A 27,033-nucleotide genomic window follows, 5' to 3' on the forward strand; every position below is an offset into this window, starting at 1 on the left:
CTGAACAATCTCAAAAACTAACCCTCAACCTCTTTCAGCTGATTATTTGAAGGTAGAGAGCCTTTGGGTTTATAAATGCAGCCAGGGAGACTGAAAAAAAAATAGTAAAATTTTATCCCTGATGTAACCCTCTAGAATTTGGCTAGCTTTAACCACTGTTGCATAGGATTTTGTTGTTAATGAAATACATATTGAGAAGTGACTTCTGCGTGTTTTCCTCACAAAGCACCATAGGGCTGGTCTTGAAATCATATAAATGATTGATCCGTTTGTGGATGTGTTCAAGGGAACAATGTCAGGATTATGCAGTTGAATTCTGAAATATATTTGTTGACTTTAAACTGTGAGAGTGTGATGAAAGCTTCTGTAAGGGTTAATTAACAGAGCTTAACTCCATTGCTGAGTGCAAACTCAGTAGCAGGTTCTGCATTTAGATGGTATATTTCCTATTTGGTGTTACAAAAGACACAGAGGTTAAGAAAGAAGGCAGATGTCTAGGGTTTTCCTTAGCACAGGAACTGTTTGGATCCTCAGCCCTTCTGATTTTCCTCTGAGATATGAACCATATCTCTCATCAGAAGTGTTACAAGAAATACTCTCTTCTTCTGTTGGAAACTACCCCTTTCTCTTCCCCAAAGAGATCATTTACCCTGCTGGATTTATCTTTGGGATTGAATTTAACTACTAATTTGCTTATAGTATTCTTCATTTCCAGACAGAATTTTCTGCCAAAAGTTTCTTATCAGCTCATTGTACAGAAGACTTCTCAGGGGATATGTAGAAACTGGCAATGCCAGCTAGAGCAAATTCAGTCATGTATCAGCAGTAAAGAACGAATAGATCATGTCCAAATTTAGATATAAACCTCATAATCCAGTATTTGCTAGTGTCCCCAGCAGAGCTTATGTGGGTGAATGTTTGTTGGAGCAAACTCAAAGATATGTGTTCAAAATGACTGGGTGGCACTTCAACGTGATTCAAAACCATCACCCCACTCCTCTTCTTCACACACCAGCTGCATACCTTGTCTCCCTTCACAAGGGAGGCTCAGGAAGAGTCATGCCCATCACTATAGCAGTGAGATTGCTGTTTTCTGCTCTCTATTTAGGTCATTTTTTTTATGTTACAACATCTAAGCTTTCTTTGTGAGCAGTAGGAATGAGGGAACAGCTGACAGCCATTACCTACCTACCCCTCTTTCCTATCTGATCATTTAAAGTGGCACCCCAAAACCCTCTGGCGCTTTGAATTGAGGGACGAGACAGATGCTTTACAGTTTTCTAAGGCTGAAGGACCTTTGGAGCACGGTCCACATTTTGTGAAGTACTTCACATAGTGCAGTCCTCGTGTGCACTGGGATACTAGAAAATAAAGAGCAACTAGCAACTTACTCTTCAGGAAAAATGTAGTCTCTGAAATGTGGTGCTGTCCTGCATGATGTGACTTTGTTTCTCTGTTTACCACCTTTTTTTTTTTCTTCTTTTTTTTTTTTTTTTAATTATGTAGGGTCTGTTAGTAACAGTTTTGCCTTTTTTTTTTTTTTGTTACTTGTTACTCTTTGTAATTGTAATGTTTCAACAGTGAACAGCTTCTCACAGTTAGTCCTAAAACAGATGTTTTGTGACGTTTCTCCAGTAAAATAGTTGGGGTTTTTTTCTCATATCTGGTTTGTTTCAAGTGGGGCATTGTTTGTCATTTTTATTCATACATTGCTCAGAAGTTTGAACTAAAACAACCCCCAAAAATTCCATTTATTTAGACTGCAGGAAAAGGCCAAGATGTGATATAACACTTCTAGACTAGAGCATGCACAGTCTATAAGTGAACTGTAAGTTTACACAGGCATGGTCTGAAGTTGTTGGGTGTTTTTAGGTTGGAAAATTTCCACTGAACTCTGGGTCAAGTCTGTAGCAAATAGTGTTAGTCCTACGTACAGTGGCTAGAAATATTAAGGATTCATTCAGGGTTACAGATGTAGCAGGCCTGGTGACCAACAGGTAAATACGCCCTGGTCTCCTGGCAAGTACTATCAGCCAGGAGGCGTAGCAGGCTTTCTAAATATGCTTTCTTTGGCAGCTACTGCACGCAAAGACCTGTTGGTTATCCCAGGAAAAGCGGGTTATTGGGAGTATCAGTTATGGGAAGTGCGCTAAGAATTGAGTAATTGTTGTGGGAGGCATATAGGTTGAGTTGAACAACACCAGAAGCAAATTTTGGGGTTTAATGGGCAGTTTTTGCATGTTCAATGGCATGTGTGCAGCCCTGAAATGCCCATGTTTTTCACAGCTGGTGTTTGAAAGTCTTACTTCTTGTAACTGTTCCTATTTCTTATCTTCAGTTGATTTGCAGGTTAAAATGAAGCCCTTAAGTATGTGATGGGTACATCAGCAATGGTCAACTATATAATCATCAGTCCTGCCTTGAATGCCTATTTTCCAGGTCTTATATAGGTAGAAGTAGGTAAGGGAACCCCTTGCTGTGCTTAGATTGAGACCCACGAGGGACACAACCTGTGTTAATCTGGGTGTTCATCACTTTAACTCAAAACAACTGGCTAGGTTGAGAGTGGCTTTGAAACTGTCACAAAGTAAGCAGACATACTAACAATTATAGTGTGGACTATATAAACCTTTTCATCAAGGATCCTGAAGTGTACTGGAAGTATTACTAAATTTTCTATAGGCTCAGGGTAATTTCTTTGAACACAAACCCCACAATTAGCAAGGCAAAACTAGATATACACTTAACCAGGCTTCGTGTTGCAAGAGGACACACTTTTCTAGAGGTAGAAGAGTTCTACTATTTCAGTCTGGAAAAAACAACTACATGTGTGGATATCTCTCTCTCTCCCTTCTACAGTTTTGTAAAAGCATTCATGATCCCAACAGATTTAAAAAAAAAAAAAAAAAAAAATAAATAGAAAATCATTTTGAGGGCCTCTGTCCTGAAACAGGAGATGGGTAGGAAGCTCCTGTTTGGACAACAGTTGTGTGTATAGTGGGCAGGGACATTTGGGGGCTTTTCTTTTCTAAAGAAGCTTCCCTTCTTCTTTTGGTGGCTTTGCTTCTAGTGAGGAGTCCACAGACATGAGTGGCTTCTGGTGGGTAAAGGGACTTACAGTGCAAGAGGGTTAACAAGACCAGGACAGTCATAAGCAGCATCAAGAAGATGTGATGCTAGCGCTCCCTCTACAGCAGTATCCCATTCATACAGGGCTTATTGCTTCTAACCCAGTCAGGTTTCAACATTGCAATGAGTAATTACTGCAATATGAGCTTGGAGGTGTTTCTTGTATCCAAAGTTTAGTAAGCACATCAACTGTCAGCCTCAGATTGTGTTTAGCTGGGGATATGTTTACAGTGACTAGATATACTAATGTTTATAGCGTAATAAGAGATATATACACTTCTAAAACACTGTTTATTTTGACAGGCAGTATGAGTGAACCATTATGGTTTGTCTTGGCCTGGGATTTCTTAGAATCGCATGCTGATCCTTGGATTTCCAAAATACTGAGCAACCCCAGAGCAGTGCTAAAGTGGAAAGGAGCTGTAAGAAACCCAGAGGCTGTATCATGCTGCCTCGAGGTACTACTTGGGTGAGGAAGACTGCTTTCCTGAAGCTTTGCCAGCACCAGGTTCACACACAGCGCAAACACTTGTATTAGGGCTAGCGGGTAGGCACAGCTAACTACCTTCAAACTTGAGTGACTGTGTAGGGAGATTCCTTTTTTCCTGTATAGTTTCAGCTTAAAGAAATGGCGAGGAATAAGGTGATTCTTATTTTGCCGTAACCAACACTTTTTCTTAAGCAACAGTAGATCAGATGGTTTGTATAACCTCCTTAAGAGATACTTTGATCAGCTTATTTTGATGCAGAATGGGGATGGCTGTATATTTTTGTTTGTTTACCTCAGAAATTAATCTAAACATTGTGTGGCAAAGATGCTGTCACTAAGTTCAGGCTAAGTAACGTCAAATTTGCTGACAACTCCTTTGAAATATTTCCCTAGCTCATACACCATTAATCAGAAGTAAATAACCTGATTCAAGTTATACTGAGTAATTCCTGATAGGTGCTGAGAAATCAGCTACATGTAGAAGGCTTGTGAAAAGAAGCCTAAGGTAAGTGGGGCATCTACTGGTGAGATGCTGCAATGAATTAATCCACTGTGTAAAAGTCTGATCCAGATCCTTCTCCCGTACAGGCCATTCTGTGTTCATTTTACTTTGCCAAATAAGCAAGTGCCAGGCCTGTGTCCTGAGCTCTTTGGCCAAAATTGCAATTTCTCCGTTAACAAAGCCTTCCTTTCTGGCACTCCTTTTGAGATGTCTGCCACATGCATTGCAATAGTAGTCTTCTAAAATACCTTAGAAGAAAGGAAACGAGCTAAAGAAACTTGTCGAAAGATGTGATGCTAGTCCTTAACAATCTCCAGCCTTCCCCCACCCCAATCTATCATGGCAGGTTCTCTGTCTGATAGATCATAAAGCTGTCTTCCTTGTACCAAAAGCTACTTTGATACTCCGATCCGCTACCCAACGGTGTGAAAATGAATACCGTGCATAAGAGAACACACCAATACTCTATGGACATAAAATCCTGAGCAACCAAACACAGGTCTTATCCACACAACCCAATTGCCTTCCTCCATTCTTCAGAAAATGCTGTATGCAACAGCGTGATATTCTTTACAGTGTTAAATACATTTTAATGACTTCTGCAGAATGCATTTAAAAATATGTCCCGTTTTCATTTTGTTTGTTGTGCAACACTTAGTACTTTGGGCCAGTTGGAGGGTGTTGTCTTCAGACTGACGCGTTTCCAGCTACAAAATTCTGTGTTAGATCTCTTTGTGCACATCAGACAAGGATTTGGAAGTAACCCAGGGGGTCACTAATTTCATTGTTAGGATTAATGTTTTAGGATCAAACAATTAGCATGGGAAAAGCTTGCTGATGTCTGTGCTTGGATCATGGACGTGCATTTGTGAAAAGAAGAAGTGAACAAATAAGCAGCAAAGTGATGCTAAATCGGGACATGATATGATCAAACTCTTAAAATGCATTGTTTCTGCTGCTCTTGTAGATACCTCATCTTTACCTATGCAATAAAGCCAAATAGTTTCTTAAGACTTCTTAAAATTCTGTTGTGTTAATAGAACAGTAGTCATACATTAAAATACAAAAGCACCCTTACTTCTGCTCTGCTGCACAGCACACTTGCTATATTTAGCTGTGATGGGGGATCAATTACTTTATATAATCTCATAGGAAGCCATTGCCGGAGGGAAAAAAAAAAAAGTCTGACTCTGTCACTTGACCTTGGGCAAAACGGTAGTCTTTCGCTTCCTTCAGAACGTCTTCTACCACGTTTGTTAGAAGAATATGTAACCAAGCAGTAATTTCGGCTGTCATGGTCCAAAATCAGTGGAGTAAGCAAAAGTCATTTTAGCCTTGTTAAACTAAGCAAAGATGCAAGAACCTTCCCTTTCCGAGAACTGGATTTTTTGCTGGTAGTTTAGCATGTTCTATGTGTCATTTCACTTGAGCTTTCGGCACAGCAGAATTAATACCAGTTTTCTTTTGTTTAGTCCTTACAATGCCACTTCTTTTATTTAGCCCTTACTAGTACAAGCAAACAAAAATAATCATTGTGATTGGTAGCTACAAAACAATTTGATCTCTAAAATACAAAGTGTGCTAGATCACTATATTTAATCTTTCCTCCACTTTTTTTATCCAGAAGCCAGATAATACCTGATTTCTACTTCCAAAAACATAATTTCTTCTTGCTCAAGGCTTCCACAGCTACAGACTGTTTAAGGCTGGGAGAAATCTTTACAGAGATATCACAGTATGTTTGCTTTGTTCTTTCCATTCTTCCTCTGTGTTGGCCAATATACGCCTTGGACGGTGGGATTAGATGGACCTTTTTGTACGGCCATGGTTCCAAGTGTGCTTGGTAATAGTAAGGGTGGGGGGAGGAAGTCCCAGCAGAAATGACCAATAAAAAAGTACGGAGCAAAAATCTTAAACTTAACCTTAAGGTCTCTCAAGCCTGCAGTTACTGAGGAGTAAAGTCAAGGCATCTCTCTCTTGGAAGCAAACACATTTCCTGAATTGCTTGTCCTAGGGCTCATGTTGAAGGGAAGATGGTGCCAATGATGGTAAAATGGGAGGATTTTCATTGCTGTATATCTAATCTCGAGGAGTCGGCTGCTCAGTAAGTACACTTACTTTGTAGAAACTATTTTATTATTAGTCACTGAATCTGAGGGGATGGTATGGAAGAGTAGTGTGAATTACAGAGCATGGCTATGGCTGATTGCTCACTTGAAGTTTCAGGCTCAGCATTGACATTACTTAAGAGTGCAGAGGCATGCTCATAGGTTGCAGAGCCCAGGCACCGACTGGGGAGCAGAAGATATAATGTTGTAGCCTTTGTGAGCTTTCTAATGTAAAAATGTTTTGATTAGCAAAGTCTAATATGGTGCTTATCTGAAGTCTAGACAACTGTTTGTAAGTTTTCAAATAAAGATTACTACTATGAATAGTTAATTGAATAGAAGCCAGTGCTTTAAATCAGGGTAATCCTTTATCATGTAGTCTTAAAAGTACTCTTGGGTACATCTCTGACAAGACTGTTTTGTGTCTACCTCTCCCAGAGGGCTTTTCTATCCAGGCTCTGTTTGGCACCTCCAAATGCATCAAAAGCTCTGATTGATAGACTCTGGCAGGAGACTTGGGCAAGCATGGATTTGTTCAGAACTGTGTTCAGAGACCTATTCTAAGAAATGTATTAAAGATACGCTGTATAACTTCATCATAGAAAGTGAAATTATCCTATCCTATTAACTCTCACATTTTAAAAGGATCAGGCTGTTTACTAAGATGACGTACTTTAAAAGAACACAACACCCGCCTCCAGTGCACGATTCTTGTTCTGTGAGCTTTAGTGAGTGGGGGGAGAGTGTCTATTTACACTACGCTATTACACATCTTTGGAAGTTTTTTTTTTTTAAAGAAGACTTTGGTGATTAAATACATAAGACTTAAACCCACTACTGCTCCATAGGCCCCTGCAGACACAGGAAAGCACAGAAGCATTTCTGAATATTTCTAAAGGAATAAACGTTCAGGAAGCCTGATTCAGCACCAAAGCCACAAAATTCTTATTCTCACTGATTTTCAGTAAGACTTAGATGAAGTCTTTAGTCTTTATTATCATCTTTCATGACATTAAACGCTGAACTTGGCCTATGTTTACTCACTTGCCATCCACTCAAATGCCCTACAGGTCTCTACAGTAGTTGGCAGACTCATGAGTTGGTTTTGGGTTTTTTTTTTTAAGCATTTCAGCCAAACAGATAATACACTGTAGATGCTATTGTTATCAGGCACGCTCCTAAATCTGATAGGCAAAGCTATGATATCCTTCACTGGAACGTGTAACAGCGGTAACCTACTAGCTAAGACTTTCTCATTAATAAGGAATCTTCTTTTTCAGCATAGCAATATTTCACCTTTATGGTGGTTAAGAAACCTGTGTGTGTTAATTTGGCATGTATATTATTTCTCCTAACTCAAAATACAGAAGACAAAAACTGGGTAAGAAATGCTAAATTGCATTGTTGTGTGTCGGTATCGCTTGCTCTGCTATTAAAAAAAATTGGTAATTCTTTAAAATAAAATTTTAGGTAAAGATTACATTTTTCTTTACATGAGAGAAAGGGAGACTTTCCAAAGTTCACTCTTTAAAATTATTTAGCACAGTTAAATAGTTCTAGGCAATAAAAGAAGCAGGAAGAATAAGGAGTGCAGGGAAGGGAGCAATGTAAAATATTACTGTCTCCTTGGTATCTTAAAAAGGAAGGGAAGTTGCAGAAACAATTAGTTTTGTGCCTTCTACAAGCCACTAACATTCTTGTATCCCCTTCTTTTCTTCATTGTGTGTTGGTTGGTTCTGGGATGGATTGTTCCATTGAGGCATTTCAGGAGCTTTCAACAGAAGAAAGATGCACATCCAACAGAAATTAGTGAAAATATATTCCAGCAGTTCTATGATTGTAATCATACTGGCACCACAAAACAATCCAAGCTGGCCACCTACATCAGCTGTAATAGAAGAAAATAAACATATGTCATCCTAAGCATTTGGTTTAGGCTAGCAAGCAAACAAAACCCTGCCGGGTTCAAGTGTTAAATAAATTCAATATACATAACCCATCACTTTAAGAAAACAGAATTAATATTCTGAAGAATGTTTATTGGAGAAGACTAATGCGTTTCTTAAAATTCTAAATAAAGCAAGTAAAACACAACACATCCTACTGTGAAACAGTTACTTAGAATAATTCCTACTTCTATGCCTTTTAAACCATTCTCTCCCTTCTCCTCCCCATGTTCTTTGTCTCCCCTCCAAATCCTGTAAATTTCACTATTCTTACAATCCTGTGTGTGATATAGCCATAAACTAATGGCAAACTTAATTCTTACTCTCAGCTGCTGTCAATACTGCAGGTTCTTTAATAGAATGACAGGACAGTGTTAAAAGTGACCATGAGGCAGACATGATTATTACCATTATAATATAAAAGGTATTGCTTTTTGTTTAGAAGCCCACATAGACTATGGTTCAGGAGGGAAAAGAATGGAAAAAACCAGGGTGGTTTGTGTGGGCTTTTTTATTTTTAGATTAATTATTAATCAACAATAAAGAAATATTAAACATTCACTTACCAAGCAACTCAGATATAGTCAAGGCCTTCTGTTGCTGTGTTATTTTGTAGCTCAGATCATGATATTTAATGTCAATACGCACAAGGTTCTGCCTAATGACAAATACATACGGTATTACTTGAGACATTCAGGACTGCTCTTCATTTTTACCAACGTTTATTGGCACGGACCGAGTTCAGGGAGAGTGATGGTGTCTTTTAAATAACAGTCAGATGAGAGTTACCAAAGTGAGTTAGATGATTGAAGAAAAGAAAAAAATGTTCTAACAATAGTTATAACACGAGCTTATCAGAAGAGTAGATCTTCAGGCTACGCTGAAAAGGTAACTCTAGATCTGTGCTGTGAGATAGACCCATACTTTTTAAGAGTAGAGGAGTCAAGCATCCTGACCTACAGCAGATACGGTGCTTGGAAGTGTAGTCTACTACTCTTGTTTATGTGCAACTGCATATTTAATTGTGGGTATTTCAGTGAGCACGTTTGTGCAGAAGAGCTCTTGTCCTATACTCGGATGTTTAGCTCTGGCCTCTGCTAATAGCCTCGCTTACCTAATTATATTCTTGCCTGCTGCAAAAGCAGAAGAGTAGGTAAATCTCAGTTGGCGCAAACCTGTGGAATGATTCAGTGTGAGTAAAGAGCTCATCTTTATGATATTGTGTCTACAGAAAGATTCTGCGTAACTCCTAAATGGAATATAAACATAATGCTTGTGGAACAAAATAGACACAAAAATTGATTTCACACATAATGTTTTGACCTTTAAGATTAAAAGTGGTGATTATTCTTCAGAAGAGTGAACAGTTAGAATTTTGGGTTGACAGTGATAATAAGCTCATTAAGAATATTCACTGAAAACAAAATATTTCATACACAAAATGATCACTTCTACCTCTTTAGGTGATAATCCTAAAATTCAAGTAACACTGACTAACAAAAATAACCTTATTCTCATGGCTTCTATTAATAAGACTTCCTACCATTGTCATGGAGTTGCTAGCAGAACTATCCAATAAATATTTAACTTTTCCCTCCTTACATATTCAGAAGTCAATAGATCTCTATGTTTTATAGTTCAGAATATGTACTTGTTAATAAGTGGACAGGATTCCTGTTTGTTAAGGCTTGGTAACAGGGGAATGTTCTGTATTTTTTACTTGCTTAATTGAACAATTACTGGGTTACGCATGAGGTTTACAGACAATAAAATAATCAACAAAGATAAAATGTCCTCAAAGGATTAATGCCGTTTGCATTTAACAACAGGTTTAGTTTTCATAATCTTCACTGGGGACAGACTTCTTAACAGGGCCTGTAGTGACAGGTTTTAAACCAAAAGAGGGAAGATTCACACTAGATACAAGGAAGGAATTTTTTACAATGAGGGTGGTGGAACACTGGCACAGGTTGCCCAGAGAGGTGGTAGATGCCCCATCCCTGGAAATATTTCAAGTCAGGTTGGACGGGGCTCTGAGCAACCTGGTCTAGTTGAAGATGTCCCTGCTCATTGTGGGGGTGGTTGGACTAGATGACCTTTAAAGGTCCCTTGCAACCCAAACTATTCTATGATGCATATAGTACCTGTTCACGTATAAACATTTGTGGACTGATGGCTTCAAGAGTGGGAAAACTGAAGTTAATGAAACAATTAAATACGCATAGATATTTCATTAGCCAAATTTTCTACAGTTCTTTATAAACATATTTTGATGTTGTGAATAATATGAGTTCATGTAGCACTTGTCTTAATGCTTACTTGTACTGCTAACATCTACCTCTGTGAGCAAGAGGTAATTCAGTCTATAACACTATTAAATGCTCTTTGACAACTAGTTTGTATCTTTCTAGAAAAAATCTGGAAATCATTCTATTTTTTGGACATATAATGCTTGTGTTTGCAAGGAAATCTGGCATCAATTTATTATTTTGTAACATTTTTATTATTATTATTTATTTTGTAACTTATACTGTAACAGTAAAGCATATTAGGGCTACGAAGATGATTAGGGGACTGGAACGTCTTTCTTATGGGAAAGGCTGAGGGACTTGGGTCTTTTTAGTCTGGAGAAGAGAAGACTGAGGGGGGATCTTACCAATGCTTATAAATACTTAAAGGGCGGGTGCCAGGAGGATGGGACCAGTCTTTTCAGTGGTGTCCAGTGATAGGACGAGAGGTAACAGGCGCAAACTTGAACATTAGGAAGCTCCATCTAAACATGAGGAGGAACTTTACTTTGAGGGTGGCAGAGCACTGGAACAGGCTGCCCAAAGAGGCTGTGGAGTCTCCCACGCTGGACACTGTCCTGTGCAACCTGCTGTAGGTGGCCCTGCTCTGGCAGGGGGGTTGGACTAGATGATCTCCAGAGGTCCCTTCCAACCCTGACTGTTCTGTGATATGCTCAATTAAAGCATAAGCTTATCTCTTCTGTGAATTTAAAAGTTTTCAGACTATGTCAGCTCAGTGCTACTACTGAGCGACACAGCTCTATGCATAGCATAACTTCTAACACCATTTCCTGGATAAAATATGTAGTCAATACTGTTGAGACATGTTTTCACATAGAAGGTCTCTTTGGGTATAAACCTGCTTTCTTTTGCTGTGTAGTGATTTCAGTGACACAGATAGACCCATGCTATTTCACTCTTCTGCTTCCTCATGAGAATTAATATTGTACCATATATTTTCTAAATAACTTTTGTAATACAAACAGTATTAGCAAATTCTACTAACAATAGAAAAGGTTATTAAAACTTGTTACATTGCTACAATAAAACCTAGCTCTTCAGTGCTTATGAAGCTTCCTTTGGGAATGGGTTGAGGGAAAGGAGAACAACATTCTATAGCATGTATTTAGGTTGCTCATTGACTGCAGTTGTGAAAGGGTGAAGATTTGTCTTCTCTATTGGATGGATTGCTCACATGGATTGTGGATAGGTTTGATAACCCTGACCTTTCTTTATTCTTAATTGCAAAAGTTATTAAAAAAACTTTGTTATAAGAGATCAGTGGTAGAAGGTACTTGAGAACATTACGTTTTAATTGCTGTATCTCTGTTATGATATCCACAAGTCTTAGATGTATCTGTATTTTATCGATATGAATCTGTATAAATTTCAGCCAATTTTGTCTAAGAGATTAATTTATCTCACAGACAGCATTATTAATACCACACATAAGAGTATCTCTTTAAAAGGTCACATTTACATCATACACTCTGTTAGCACACTTAGAAGTAATTGATCATCTCTTTATTAGACAAGGTGTTAAGCAAGATTACCTAATATATTCTGGGCTTTTCTTCAGTTTTGCAGAAAAGTATTTTATGGCTTTTTCTCCTCCAAAACTTGAATAGGTGACAGTGGTAGGATAATCCGTTTCTTCACATGGGGTAGGGCAAGTGGAATTGTGGGTTCCTAGTGTACATAATCCTTTTATCTCTATATCATCTGAAATTTCAGGAGAAAGAATTTGCATAATGTTTCTAAAAAAGCATATGGTTTTAAGACCATGCTGATGAAAGTGGGGAGAAACAGAAAGAAATCATTATAGAAATCTGGGGAAGCTGGAGAAAATTCACGTAGAAGAAAAATAGTAAGGCATAAATACTTCTGGAAGCATTAACCATAACCCAAAGCCATCTGGTACTCTGAAACAAGTACCATAATCTCTTGCTTGTGATGCTCTATTTGCCCTGGCGTGGTGGCAGCTGTTGTGTCTGCTCCCTCTGCATGTGGGCTTCTCGCTCTTGCAAATCACAGGGGAGGAGATAACTCAGATGATCTGAGGCACTCTCCAGGGATGCTAGAGCTGTGAATTTCATTCTGGTCAGTCGGCCTTCAGAGATCCTAAAATGCTTTTACCAACAGTAGGTTCCACAGATACTGATCAGTGTGCTGTCATTTGAGATTTTGTTATCAGGTGTTTAGCATCTCCTACACTGTAAAAGGAGACTTAGCACTTAACTTGGGGTCCTGGGGATCAGTCACATACAAGCCAGGTACATGGTTCACCAGGTACAGAACTGTGATGCTGGCTCCTTCTGGGGTCCAGCTCCGAATCCTGTCCACCCTTGATAGGACCTAGGGGTCATTTTTGTTTATTGCTCAGTGGTTTCTTTGAAATTTGATCACAGAATATTCATTAAGTAAAATAATATTTGCATTTCCACCATGACAGGCTATCAGAGATCACGATTATCTAAGAATGTGAACTTAGTGGAATCTGTTTCAAAAAAGCCACTGGAAAGAGAAATAGTCACTGTTCATAGTAATAGTTATTCCCTCAATGTTGCACACACCTAATCAAAGCAAACATAAACCACTACACAGGCACCCCAAAACTTAATCTAGTTGCTATCTTAATCTTCCATTCCTTTGGAAAGGGAGAGTCATGTTACATAGCAGAATCCAAGACAATTAAAAAGGAGGCTTTCTAAAGTTCGTGAGAAGTTACTTCCCAGGTTACCATTTGCAAGATTTTCCAAAAAGTCTGTTATAGTGACTTACAAATTTCATATCTACTGTGTGCAGATTATTTGCTTATGGAAATAAATTGAATTTGGAGCCCTTTGACAACATATAATCCATTTTACTTTTGAGAAGATAAAACCTTAAAGTCCAGTGATTTTTGAATTATATTATCTATCAGTTAGCAAATCTGTAATTACTGTGCTGTTCACTTTTCTGTCACAAAAAAAAATAATACAACCTTGGAGCTAGAAGGATGAGACCATGAAGATGCAAAAATGCAAGCCAGAGGCTTGATAACTGAAAACAGATTAATTGAACATTCTCCCATTTTGAACCATTTCTGATAACAAAAATTAATTCTTATGTTTTTTTAATTGGCATCTATTTAATGGTCTGTCTGGTCTCTATTTTCAGAATGTTAAATGAACCAGGATGTGCTCCATTTCAATACTACTTTCAGTATTTTTTTTAATTGATGGATATTGTCTACTATTTGGAATTGGCTTAGAAATTATGAATATGAAGTTATTACTTACAGACTGCAGGGTAAACACAATTATAAAACTTCAGCAAATCACATTCTGTTCCATTTCCTTAAAAATAAACAACAAACTTTAGGAACTTCAATTAACAATCTAACCCATAGCTTTGTTTGTACTAAACTGAAATGCAACGTCATCAAAACCTGCTCACCACTTCATGTTTATCATTATACAACTGAGAAAACGATTCAGTTGGGCACAGCGCAGTTACCAATACCAAAAGGGGTATATTGTAAAAAGAGATAACAGACCAAGCCGGGAGGCTTGCTACTGGAGCAAACATCTTCATTATGTGTACCAGTCAGAACTGCCTTTAAGCTTGTGGCTCACTCTTTGTGTTAGCTTGCTAAGGCCAGGAATTTCTGATTTTGCTAGTGGAAATGAAAAAACAAAGTAGGTAGCTGGATTATATGATTACACCCCACATTTTTCAGTACAAGTTTTAAGCTTCATGCAAGAGTTACGTGGAGACCTGAGGGGTAAGATAGCACCGTGAGCTAGTAGGCCTCAGTTTCAACCCAATTTATTTCCTTTCATGGGAATATTACTAAGCCTTTTAGCACGTAGTTAAAGGTGTTACCCTCCTTTATCTAATTGCCAGGGGATGAAGGACTCACCCTGACTATGGGAGACCTAGACTTACTTTCCATCTCAAACCCCTTCCGCAAGAGTTTCCAGAGGATTGCCAACCTCCTTTGCAAGAGGTTGTCAAACAAACGGGCTGGAGACTACTCAATGGCTCTCTCTTAGTGAAAACATTCTGCCTTGCTTGGGGATATTTAAAAATATATTGAGCCAGAAAGGGCAGGCATGACAGTGGCTTTCTTGCCCGTTAATTGTGGAAAAAAGAACTGTGAGAGTAGATCTTTGGGTTCCAGCTCTTGCTTCAGAGAGAGGTGACAGTGTTATTACTTTTAGTGCTGAAAAGGTGGGAGGGATGAGAGTGATCAGGGCTCAGAGTTACTGCTTTACATTTCTAGTGTGATTAAGATGCCTGGATTCTTGAGGGGAGTATTACAGCATACCCCCGTACTCAGCATTGCAGGCTCATTAGATGGCACCATGCAGCCTTTTGGCTTTTGCAGAACCCTCTTCCAGTGCTAAACTATTTCCATGGTTCATGTGGGGGACGCTGGTTTCTGCCTTCAGGCAATCAGTTCTGCAGTGGCTGCTAAACACCTGCAAAGTAGGTTTTCTGTGGCACATGTGAAAATCTATGACTTTTTACGGATTTACCTCCAGCTCTTTAGGACATCAGGTTGAAGACTACAGACTCCTCTCGCAGCCCTGAGGCATAATCTAATCTTTCAAGATTTTTGCTCTGTATTCTAAGAGTAGCCATTGACCAGATGTTAGGTGTAGAGCTGACCAAATATCTTGCTTTTTTTCCTCTGAATTAAAAAAACAAAACCCCCAATGTACATAATTTTAATTAATCCCAGCTGTAGATATCCCTTAAGCATGTGCCCCATCTCCTTTGCTGTTCAATGAACAAATGTTCAATAACATCCTAGCAAGATGATTCTTAAATACAGTATATGGTATTATGATGTTCCTGAGAAATACCTGGAAGAATGAACGGCAAACAGCCACACCAGTCCTGTATGTACCGGGCTTTGCATTCCTGCAAGCATCCGTTAGTGCTATAAATCTTGTGGTACTGAAGCTTTATATCAGGCTTGCACTCTCCCCATGGGTATTCTTGGATAATTGACTGTAGGATAATAATAGCAGAAGATATAATTCTTTCACTCTATTTTAAATTTAGACATTATTTTCTCACATTTTTAAAGTGCTAAATGAAGTCTGTTGAAGACATAACTAGCAACATTGTGATTTAATTGGAGGCAACTACAGTGTATGCTTTTGGGATTATAAAATCATCTCCTCTCGCTTACAGCAAGAGTAGGACCTGATCGCACAGCCTAGCACAGAAGGGTAGTCCACTCCACTTGGACTCCGCTAGGAATCTGAGACAACATTAATAGTAACAGAATGTGTTGAAGGAGAACTGCTGAGGTGTCCTTGTATCATTGTATGTCAGTGAGACTAAGATGTTAGAAAAGAAAGGTTGACTTTAGTAAGATTGTGAAGACCAATGATATATCCCCCACCCCTGAAAAAAAAAAAAAAAGAGCATTAATATTGTTTGTTATTTGTGTCTGGAGGAAATCTTATTTTTAAGATTCACTTCAGCCTGATAAATGATTTAACTTCCAAAATGGCTAGTTCATTGTCACGCTTCAGAGGAGCATTAGAGACTGTAAAGACCAATACTTCTGCTTGGTCGACAAAGTCCTTACCTTCAGCTGGCGGATTGCGACCTGTGCATGTGTGCCGACTGGAGTTAACAGACCTAAACCATCAAAGCGTGGAAGCTCTTTGGGTGAATGGATGACAAAAGTTATACCAGCATCAGTATAACCAAGGGCAGGTTCATCAGTGAATTTTTCCTGATACAAAAAGAATAATTTAAAATAGTTTTGGCTTTGCTTACCCTCTGAAGCTTTATCTATATTTAAAAAGCTACTATGTTTTTTTGTTTGGTCTTGCATCTCTAATTACATTTTTGGCAATTTATACAAAAGTATAGAAGCGAACTGACTTGAATTTACGTTGTTGATTACCTCTGTGGGTTTCCTTCTGGTTACTATAAACTTTCCAGGTTTTTATTCCTTCTGTCATCTCCCAATTTCAGAAGCAAGAAGGCATAGATGAACCTTTACTCATAACTCAGGTATTCCTTCCTTTTACCTGGAGCTACCCATCACATCTCGGCAAACTTTCCATTCCTCTCTCCAGAACCTGTCACTCCTGTCTCAGGCATTTATCACTCCAAGTTTTAGGTTTTTCCCTGATTTCACAAGGTGATACCCCTGAGTTTTCTGGGTTTTGTTGGTCAAAGACAATTCTAATAAGTTCAAACGCTATTTACAGTGCAAAAACCAGATCTTAGGTGGCATTGAGCGCTTACAGCTGCTGCAACTAAAATTCAGTACTACTTAGAAATTGGCACCATATGACCTTCCCTACTGTGCCTTTTATTAAAACAAAATTATCTTATTCTGAAGTGCTTGCATAAAATTAAATTACTGCTCTGATGATTTGTTTCAATCGTAGGTGAACTGTGTATATATATGCTCACTCTCAACTTTCAGAACCTTTTAGCTGGGGACAGAGTCAATAAATAATTCTGAATTTTAAAATCTGTATTAGATTCCTTCTTTCCTTTAAAATACCCCCCCACTCAGAAATAGTCTTGACACAGAATTTTGTGCATGAAATTCTGAAGGTCTGTGTAAAATCAACCCATCAAAAAACAACCCCCAAACAAAACACCTCTACTCATCTGTAAGTTATTACATGATTCATCATTTATAATCATCAGGATAGCTGTACCTGTTGGACATCAAAAAGTAAATGTAAGCCTCTTCCAGATAAACTCACTCTTCTTGCTGGAAGATCATTGTGGTTAAAAGTAAAGCAGTTTCCATATTCAGTGAAAACATGTTCAAAATCCTTCAATAAAGGAAAATAGGCAAGAAAGATCACTTGAAGTTTCATTAGTGAGTCACAACGCAAGAGATGGACTACTGGTTTGAGGGTGTTATTTTTTTCCCCAAAGGCAGGGCTAAATATTACAATTGGAAAACTGTTAATTGATGAAAATGTTCAGAAGGATTTCATCCCTTTCTATAAAAAATGACGTTTAAAGGAGAAATTTCACATTGGTTATTAATACCTATGAGCTGCTCAGAATCATTTAATATGGTCTTGTTTTTCTATACCTGTTGCATTCTGCAGAAAATTAAAAACCTCCTTGTTTATTTTTTCCAGTAGATGTTTAATGAAGACTGTTTCAAAACTAAATGTCATGTTACATATGAAAGTACAAAATTTACATTTTTTTTCCCAAAGCTACCTCACCATCTAACTGAAAACATTTGCTAATGTGACTGCATCTCATTGCTTTAGTTTTAGTTATTAGTACTACGTGTCTCTCGGTTAAGACAATTCTCCAATGCGTAATTTTAGAAGCTACAGCATATCTAAAGGTTAGGTCAATCTGAAAGAATATAGGCCTGACTTTTCTGTTTATGTTTTCTGTTTGAGTTGAGAATTGCTCTGTGGGGGAATCAACATAAGAATGGGATGATCATATTCTGCTTTGTCCGAAATTCCCAAAGATGGGCTATTTTAATCTTATTTAAAATTCCTGTGGGCTCTGCCTATAGCTACCCTGGCTGTCTGTATTCTTGACCGCAAGAACAAAACTGTGCAATCACATCATGCAAAACAGTCCATTCCAACTGACCTTCATTATAGGCCATTTATGCAAAAGGTTGTTAGATACAGCCTGGAGGTATGATAGCTTTCAAAGGCTGCTATCTATTCAGAAGTGGCACTAGGCAGAGAGCAATTTAGGCTGAAATCCCATTTTACAGCTGAGGGAGTCCAGCAGGCTGTCTCTGCAGTCAGTGGGAGGATCGGGGTCCTCAGGGTGATTTAGAGCAGGACTTTTTTTCTCCATTGGCTGACTGTAAAGGGAAAACAGGGGGAGTAGCTGGCAAAACTAGATGTCTCAAGTTGAATGGTAAGAATACATCCCCTTCCCCTCCATGCTACTCTTCTAGTAAAATAAACATATTTACCTGTGGGTAACATGGCTTTCCAAAAAATTCACATTCCAGCAATGTGCTGCTGTTCAGATAAAACCCATTTTTCCTTGTAAACTCTTTGATGCTGAAGTTCTGGTTCCCAAGAAGGAAATCATTTAGCTCTTGAGAATATTTATCTTCCACAGTGAATTTTTGGAGAACTCCAGACACAATGTTCCAAATTAAAAAAATTATTCTGAGGTTGCTTACTGCGTGAGCTTGAAACCTGTCAGTGGGAAGGAGAAAGAATTGCTTGGAGTTCTGCAGTTACAGGACTGATCTCAAGGCTGCTCTTGCCAAATCTCTGACACCATTTGTTGCCTGCTCACAAACTATAAGTGATTTTTGCTCATTACTTTGCACTTTGATCTCTACAACATGAATAAATAATATACTCTCAATTTCTAGGACAGTATTTTCCATACCTGAAAACAGAAAACAGACACCTTCCCAGGGCTGTTCTGGTTGGTTGTATTAGAAATGTTTCTATTGTGTGTGCTTGTTTATTAAAAAAAAAAAAAAAAGTGAGCAGATTAGCCTTCTGCATAAGCCAACAACCAGATTTGTAGAACTGATGACTGCTGAAGAATTGCGTTTACATGTGGGAGAGTAGCTGGGAGGAGTTGCTCCTTTCAAAAAAAGCTGTCTTCCATCATTTAGAAAATTGATTTCTAAGTGCATTTTCAGTCATCTCGTGCACCTGCTTTGCTCAGGCACTAGATCCCAACGTAGAGACAGTGCCTTCTCCTGAGCTCTGTGGCTGGTGGCACAGTGGTATAAACCAAAGGTGATCCTTACTCCTAGAATCCACTTGAAAAATCTCAAACACATTGGTGCTGGACATGCTTTCCCGATGTACAGCATTGAAGTCCTTGAAGTAAAGTAAGGGTTCACAGAACAGTTATAAGTTTGAAAAGAGAATAAAACCAAGTGAAACTGCAATACCATGTTCTTTAGAATTGCAATCCTATTTTTAAAAACGTATCAGTGTATTTGTATAATAGGTCTCAATGCCTAAACTTAAGGAAGATTGGTATGAACAACTCTTTACAACTGAATTTAAGTCAGAAAATAAAGACGAGGGTAGATCTGTGCCTCTGTGTCCTGACAACAACAAAAAAAAACTAGTTACCAAAACCAGAAGGGAAGGATAAGCACAGCACGAACAACAGATGGATGTGGCAGCAAACTGTCACTTAGGTGGGCAGCTGCCATGCTCAGTAGCTGACTACTTACTGACAATGTTCTGCCGCTATAGTTACAAGGAGTGAGAGATTTTTACGACACACAGCCCACTGTAATCAAGAGGGACTTCTATTCGCAGTGCCTGTTGTGCAGTGTAACCCAGGATGGCTTTATGCAGAGCCATGGGAATAGGCATAGTGAGGCAGAACAGCTCCGCGTATTTGAGACTTGTGCTTCTGGCTGATTCTGCCAGCAAAAGGTAGAAGATAAGAAAACTTACAGTTCTCAAGGAAAAAATCACGGGTAAACTTTCTGTATTTCTGAAACTGTTCCTAAATTACATATTTACTCTAAAAATCAGGCCATAGGCTTATTACGTTATTTTCACAGTGACTGCATCTGAATCTTCACCATTATCTTCAAATGTAGAAATCTGTAGTAAAGTTCATGCTTGGATGCATGACTTCCAAACAAACCAACTGTTTCCCTCCTGCAAATCCCACTGACATCAGCCAGAACTGTAAAGGCTGAGCACCTCTGAAAAAGTATCTGCTTTGCCTAAATTTCTGCGTTTCTATGAGGTTTCTATTTGAATCTCTATTGGCAAATCTTGTCTTTTATATTTAACTTGGACATGTCCCTTAGCTGCACTGTAGAAGCAATGCTCAGACATAGAACACCACCACCAGAGAGGTTTTTCTACTCCAACTTACATCTGGAAACTTAAAAATTTGTAGTGCAATTATTCATCTGAAGGAGGGGGAAGATTAAAAAAACAACCCCACTTTCTTGATTCTCCTATTTTTTCTCTTCATTTAAATCTTGTGGTGGTATGAAAGACATACCCCTCAGAGCCATATTTTCCTTGTTTTATGTGGGTTTTTTTTTTTCAAGAGAGTTGTGGAATCTGACTGCTTTATATTATTCCGATAAAGAGGTGTTGCCTCTCAAGGGTGAACAACAAACATAACTTTTACCTGTTCAAATTGCAAAAAGTCACAGCAGGGAATTTGACATTTTCCACATACTGCACCACCACTGTAGTTGTGGTTGGCCAACTGAAGTAGTAGATGAAGCGACTGCAGATTTGCCAAATAACAATGGCAAGGCAGCCTGCCACCACTAACAGCCACAGCACTTTGCGGGTCTTGCTCCGCGTTTGGACAATATTATGCACTCCATGAAACGAAGTGGATGAGGCAAACTCCTGATGGTACTTCCTTCTGTCTTCCAAATGTGGCAGCAGTTTCTTTATCAAGTATGATCGTATCTTTTCCAATATTCCTTAATAGTGAACAACATGAAAACACTTTAGTTTTAAATTAGCATTTAAATGGCACTTAAGAAAAGAAACCATGTAATTATGATACCAGAAAGCAATTGTACATTTTTTCCTTAATTGTAACTTCTCTCTTTAAGTAGTGAACTGGCTTCTGAGGATGGTCTAGAGCCCTTGAAGAGTTGTGTGCACAGAGATTAGCTCAGTGCTGCCTGGGAACAGACTATACCTGGCAATATTTTAAGCACACAAATTTTTAAGCACATTAATACAAAAGAATAGTTCTACTCCTATGGAAAAGATTGGGTTTTGACATACTTCAGTGATCTAAACCAACAGGTTGCTGTGAACATACTGTAAAAAGCTGAGCATCTTATTCTTACAGTAACATCCCATTAAAGGCCTGGTCCTTCATGCTGGGTCTGAGAAATAAGGTAAAAAGGGAATGATGCGAAAAGGAATTTCACTCTTTCATTATTAGAAGTTTCTGGATAAAACTTGAAAGGTTACACGTTCAAAAGGATAACTACTCAACTACTCTCTTTTCTTTAGGTTTGTACTAGCCTGATTCTATAACTTTGAAACAAGAGTGGGTTTAGTTTTCATTTTCCTTGTGGTTTCTACAAACTGATGTTAAAAAAAAAAAAAAGTCAACATTTTAAATTCTAAGGTTAAGAGCTATAAAAGTAATGAATATAATCAATACCTGGAAGTGTAGTCATTTTCTTATGCTTTTTGCTGAATGATATTTTGAGCATAGATTTGAACAGAATGTTCTCTCTCAAAACATCCAAATGAGGGAAACCTAATAAGACCTTTCCTGTATCTAGTACTAAATGAACCAGTCTCTTTACAAAGTACTTTGTTCACAGATTGTTATCCGCTACTGTATTCTGTCATTAAGGAAGTCCATAAGAACAGTAAATCAAAGAGAGTTTATGAGACAATAATAATTAGGATCTGAAAATGCATTATTTAGATCAGTGTTTAACAGCAATTCAATGCATCCCTAATTCCATTTTTAACCAAAAAATAGATTTAATAGTGTGACGTGTTGTAGAAAGAAAATATACCCTTCATAAGGCTGATTTACTTGAGGCTATTGCAGTTGGGCAAAGGAACAAAGGGATGTAAGGGTCATCTGCTAAATCTATCGTGACCACATCAGCACTCTGGGATGTTGGTTTGGTCTCCGCACAGCCTTTGGACTGTGATAATGGAATCCCAGATGGTGCTGGATTTCAAAATGTTTCTGAAGGGAAAGAATTTACTTCATATCGTTCTTTAAAGATCTACGTAAGAACTTTGATCAGTACTGGTATAATGTACTGTGACCCCTTTTTATCATCAAATAAGTTTCTGCTGGAAAACTGTTCAAAAGTTTATGTCCTATCTCTAGTGACTATTGGATCTCCTTGCGAAGCTCTTCAGCCATGTGTGCTTTTGTACATTGCACTGGGATGGAGCGTATGTCTGGTTTTGCTGCATTTGTGATAGGTAGCGTTTGTAGGGTTCTCTCACACCAGAGCACGTGCAGCGAGACAGGACTTCGCGTGTTCCCTGAACAACAGCGGAACAAAGTACACTCCTGGCTTGTGTCTGCATCTGCTGCCCATGGACTCCAACAAGAGACCACAAGCATGCCAGACCCTTTTCTCCAGGGAATGCACTGTATATGTTTATTTCTACTATATACACCGTGCTGGGTAAGAGAATGACAGCATATCCCCACTTAGAAGTCCATTGCCATCAAAACCCCCTGGTTAGCTTAATCAGCAGAAGTGTAACTTAGAATCTGTACAAATATGTAACTAAACTGTATCTCAGCTCTTGTGCATAGCTACTACAGTAAGTAGTATGTGATATTTTATCTCATTGTGAAAGTTTAGCTGTTAATACATAAGATTATCCAATATCATACTGCTGGTTTTGTTACTGTCTTTCACCAGATGAATTGACACCATTAGATAAGCATCTTTAAGAATCCTTGCTCTACTTCTAGATTTCATTAGGAAATGATCTAATTAAAAAAAAATAAATATTGTTGACTACATAGGGTCAAGTGGTAAATTTCTAATATGAAATTTCTCGCACAGTGGATTGGAAAATAGTATGAAATGTGTAAGTCAGGACTAGCCATTTATTTTGGCATTTGATCTATTTATGAGGAATAGGTACATTCTGGTGATATGTAATTAGTAACAGAATAGTTATTCCAGATCTGAGTTAATGAAGAGTAAAACAATACATCAAAATAATGTCAGTGAGTCTGAGATTATAAATTATTAACCCTTCATCCTATTATCTGCAAAACTTAGGCTGTGCATATCTGGGCTAAGGTTGTATAACCAACATAGCTGAAACAGCTGTGAGTGAGTTAGAGTATCCATGCTGCTGCTAGATAGACAGTAAGGTCTTAGACAGACATCAGACCTTACACATATGAGACAATAAGGTTTGAGAGAACCATCTTCTTTTAATAGCAACACAAAGTACATTTAATGTAGGCATTGCAATAAAAAATATTTTTGTCAAAGATGTGAATAAAAACAATATACAAGATGCAACAATTAATGGATAGATAAGTTAAAAAGCAAGGAGGTAACTAAATGAGAGGAATCCAGGTCCAGCAGCGAACCACAGGTTTGGAGCCAAATATAGAACATTAAGCTAAGAACTACTAAGGTAGCTCGTATGTTCAGGATGGGCTGCAGATGCTTTGCCCCAGGAAACACTGCTTACTGGAGAAGCCCCAAGAACCATCATAGTTAGTCAGATAAATCTGATTTTCTAGTCAATGTCGTTAAAGGAGCAATTACTTTCCTCCGTATACAACAAGGGATACGTGGCCGGGGACATACTGTTACAAGCTTATATAAAAACCTCAGAAATTCACAGTATCTTTAATTGTAACACTGTAAGTTGAATTTAAATGTGTTTTGTTTGTGGGGTTTTTTTTTATTTCAGTCAGCAGGTAATTGTTCACAATCTATAGCTACTTATAGAGGAAACTGATAGATAATAATAAGCTCTTTGATCAAGTAGAGAAAAAGATGGTAACAAGACCCAGAAGGGAAACTGGAAGCTAAACTCTTGCATAGCAGAAACATGGTAAAACATTTTGATTTTTGCATTCCTAATATTTAATTGTGATTGGATTTTCATTAATGAGCATATTAAAAAAAAAAAAAAAGGCTTTTTAAAAGATAGCTCAGCTTTAGCCAGAGCTCTTACCTGGAAGAAGTTATTTTAGGGAGGTTATATGTGGCACCTGTGCAAGGATTAGTTAGTCTAGATAGATTTGTGATTTCCTTTTTGCCTTAATCTAAAAATCATTAAAGTATGGTATCATTCAGAGAAGTAATTGCCGAGTTAAAACTGTTTTAGCTTTATTCTAAATGTGTAAAGGACCAATATCTAGGGACTTTTTCCCACTTAAGTGTACAAGTATTTTTTCCTACAAGCTTTTTTCATCTCTCCCTCCTTCTCTGTGTCTTGAAAATGTACACTGCTGCTATTTTTAGATGAGGTTGCAAAAGAAAGGAGACAAATTTTCTCATTTTGGTTGTCAATCCTGAAAAAACTACCAAAAGGTAACTAAAATTCTTGGTAAAGCACTCTAATATGTCTGGTCACATACCTTTAGCATCCGATTGAATGAATTTCCCAAGCTGGTCCATGAAGCTGTGCTTATTTCAGTAAGGAAGGATTGGATAAGTAAGCTGCCTTATCACTGTGATCATTGCTAGGTAATGGCTTTTATAGAAAACTAAATGGGAGGTGATGCTCGATGACACATAACACTGGGCAATTTACCTGCCAAGGTTGCTATGTTTCACCTTTAAATAACATGGTCTGCAAAGTAAAAGAGAAGATTAGTTTTATGACAGGATCAGATGTACATATTTATATCTATTTCAGGTATGTATTATACTAATAATAGCAAAATGCAGGGTTGTCTTGTGCTTTTCATCACCTTAAAAGTTACTCTCTTTCATAATTTTTCCTTTTATTTTAGAAAGACCAGTCATCTTTGCTGCTCAGAACTGAATAGATTCTCTTTAAGTAGATAAGGAGCCCTTCCTGCTCTGGAGAGCAATAAACGTCTGCCTCTAGGTTCCCACCAGCAGCAGGATGCAGTTCATCCATACTTTGAATAGCTGTCTTCATAACCAGCTCCAGATTTCATGTTCTTGTGGGCTTTAGCAAAAATGAGCCGTTATTCCTGAGAATTGACCCTGCCGGTGAGGATGAAAAATCATGCGGAGTCAATCATTCCAGTAACTCCTTATAAAAAAGGACAGAAACTGCTTTTGTGTTAGATGCATGCTATGGTCTTGTTTGAAATTTGTTTCAAGAAAAGGCCTGAGATTCTAATAAAAGGCAATAGAAAATACTAGGAAACTCAAACCTAGGATGGGCTTCATTAATGCTTTAGGAAATAAATAATAATAAAAAAAATACCCCTTCACATTCCCTCTCCCCCCTCTTCAGGGGATGGGAATGGCTGCTGCTTCTTTCATTCACTCTCTTAGTAGCGGTCCAGTTGATTGCCCACAGTGTTCCTGATTATCAGGTGTATTTGCTTGTCCCCACAGTCCCTCACTGTCTAGTTGATTGCCGACTGCTTTCTGGCCGTGTTGCTCAAACTACGAGCTGCAAGGTAAAGCACTGAACTCCATTTAGTCATTCCCATGTGACAAGAAGATTTCTGTACTCAGCTTCTTGGAAATCTCTGCTCCATTGCCACTTTTGCCTTACGGATGAGGCTCTCTGCCAGGGCACGCTTTGCACAGCACTTGCCTTCGCTCAAGCAGCCAAGTGCTTAACAGTAAACTGGTTTTCAACATCTGTATGTAACTCAACCGTATCTAATGCACTGCCAAGCAGTTATTTGCAGATCTGTTGAGTCCTATTAATGCAAACCACTCTAATTCACAGTACCCAGACAACGCCACTTGTTTGAGTTGTTTGAGTCCATAAAGCAAATTATGTCAGTCTTTTATACTGCTATGTGCATACGATTAAGAAGTACAAACTGTAAGTTGCTCTCTACACATCAAATATGATTCATCTTACTGTTTGGTTTTTGGTTGTTTTTTTGTTTTGTTTTTTTTTAAGATTCTGTGTATTGATGCCTTACAAAGAGTCTTTATGTTTATGTAATACTTTAGACAAACACGGTTTATGTTCTCTGGTTGTGTTTTACAAAAGAAATTAATTTATACAATTTTCTTTCTTCTATGGCTTTACATTAATTCTTAAGCAAACACTAGGGGGCGAAGACCAACCATCTATTCGTCTTTCCCAAATAGCTTGCACAAATAGCTTTCTGATTGTAAATTGGTCACAGGGAGCTTGGTTTAACCACTCACTCCTTGTAGTGTGTATCTGGTTATCTAAACAGCACATTCCCCGATACTTAATGCGGTAAAGTTTAGGAAAACCAACCGATGACAGATTTTTGTAGTCGTACATATTGTAAATCTTGCACTGAAAATGTTATTTGAAGTCAATCCTCAGTGCTGTTCAATTCTTCTCTTAGTGCTAAATTTAAAAAAAAATGCTGTAGCCAGCATATCTACGTAGCTATTTTCTGAGACAAACAGCTAATGTGGTTCTGATAAAGTTATTTCTTTATAGCCTCGTTGCAGCAAAATATTTTGTAGTTTTTACGGGCTGCTGAGAGAAAATACATATATACATGCACACGTGCACACAGATATATGTTCGATGTATATGTAGCTTTCATTGGAAATATTTTTTCCCAGAAATTGTTGACGTGTTTCTTTCCAACTTATGTTTCATTGTATGAGGGTATTTCTGTAAGTGCTTTTTAGACATCAACACTTTTCATAATGTTTTGCCTAGCTGTCTTTTTTTAGTAGAACCCTCTCAAAAATTACCGCCTTCTAAGACAGAAAAAATAATGCATTTGCTAATATAGGGGGCTGCAAATACTTATACTCCATTCATACACAAATATTAGTAAAAAAGGAGCAGGAAAGAAAGAAAGGGACCACCATCTGGGCTGTTACAATGTATTGTCGTTGCCATTTCATGACAAATGCTGGGATATGTGAAAAATGGTAACTAATTGTAAATGGAAGCATCTGTCTTGCTCCTTCCTTCGAAGCAAGTATGCCAGTGGATTCAACAAT

At 38.1% G+C, this 27,033-nt stretch overlaps 1 protein-coding gene across 1 annotated transcript; it reads right to left on the bottom strand.

Moving 5' to 3' along the window:
• Positions 1–7,917: 7,917 nt before the first annotated feature.
• ASIC5 (acid-sensing (proton-gated) ion channel family member 5) lies at positions 7,918–24,552 on the bottom strand. Its single transcript, XM_009893708.1, has 10 exons — positions 24,513–24,552; positions 20,571–20,877; positions 18,403–18,634; positions 17,150–17,269; positions 16,054–16,203; positions 15,317–15,464; positions 13,745–13,801; positions 12,017–12,185; positions 8,742–8,833; positions 7,918–8,117 (listed from the first exon to the last, which is right to left on the bottom strand). Exons 1-10 carry the CDS (start codon positions 24,550–24,552, stop codon positions 7,918–7,920), a joined length of 1,515 nt encoding a protein of 504 aa, XP_009892010.1.
• Positions 24,553–27,033: the final 2,481 nt, after the last annotated feature.

This window comes from Charadrius vociferus, unplaced genomic scaffold (assembly GCF_000708025.1).
Source record: "Charadrius vociferus isolate BGI_N301 unplaced genomic scaffold, ASM70802v2 scaffold59, whole genome shotgun sequence".
Taxonomy (NCBI): domain Eukaryota; kingdom Metazoa; phylum Chordata; class Aves; order Charadriiformes; family Charadriidae; genus Charadrius; species Charadrius vociferus.

Excerpts from the sequence above, each read along its gene's own strand:
- ASIC5 (XM_009893708.1), bottom strand. The coding sequence starts at position 24,552 with ATGGACCAGCTTGGGAAATTCATTCAATCGGATGCTAAAG. Across the intron at positions 17,270-18,402 it reads GAAAGCCATGTTACCCACAG|GATTTTGAACATGTTTTCAC; the intron begins GTAAATATGTTT and ends CCTTTATTGAAG. Across the intron at positions 8,118-8,741 it reads GACTATATCTGAGTTGCTTG|CTGATGTAGGTGGCCAGCTT; the intron begins GTAAGTGAATGT and ends CTTCTATTACAG.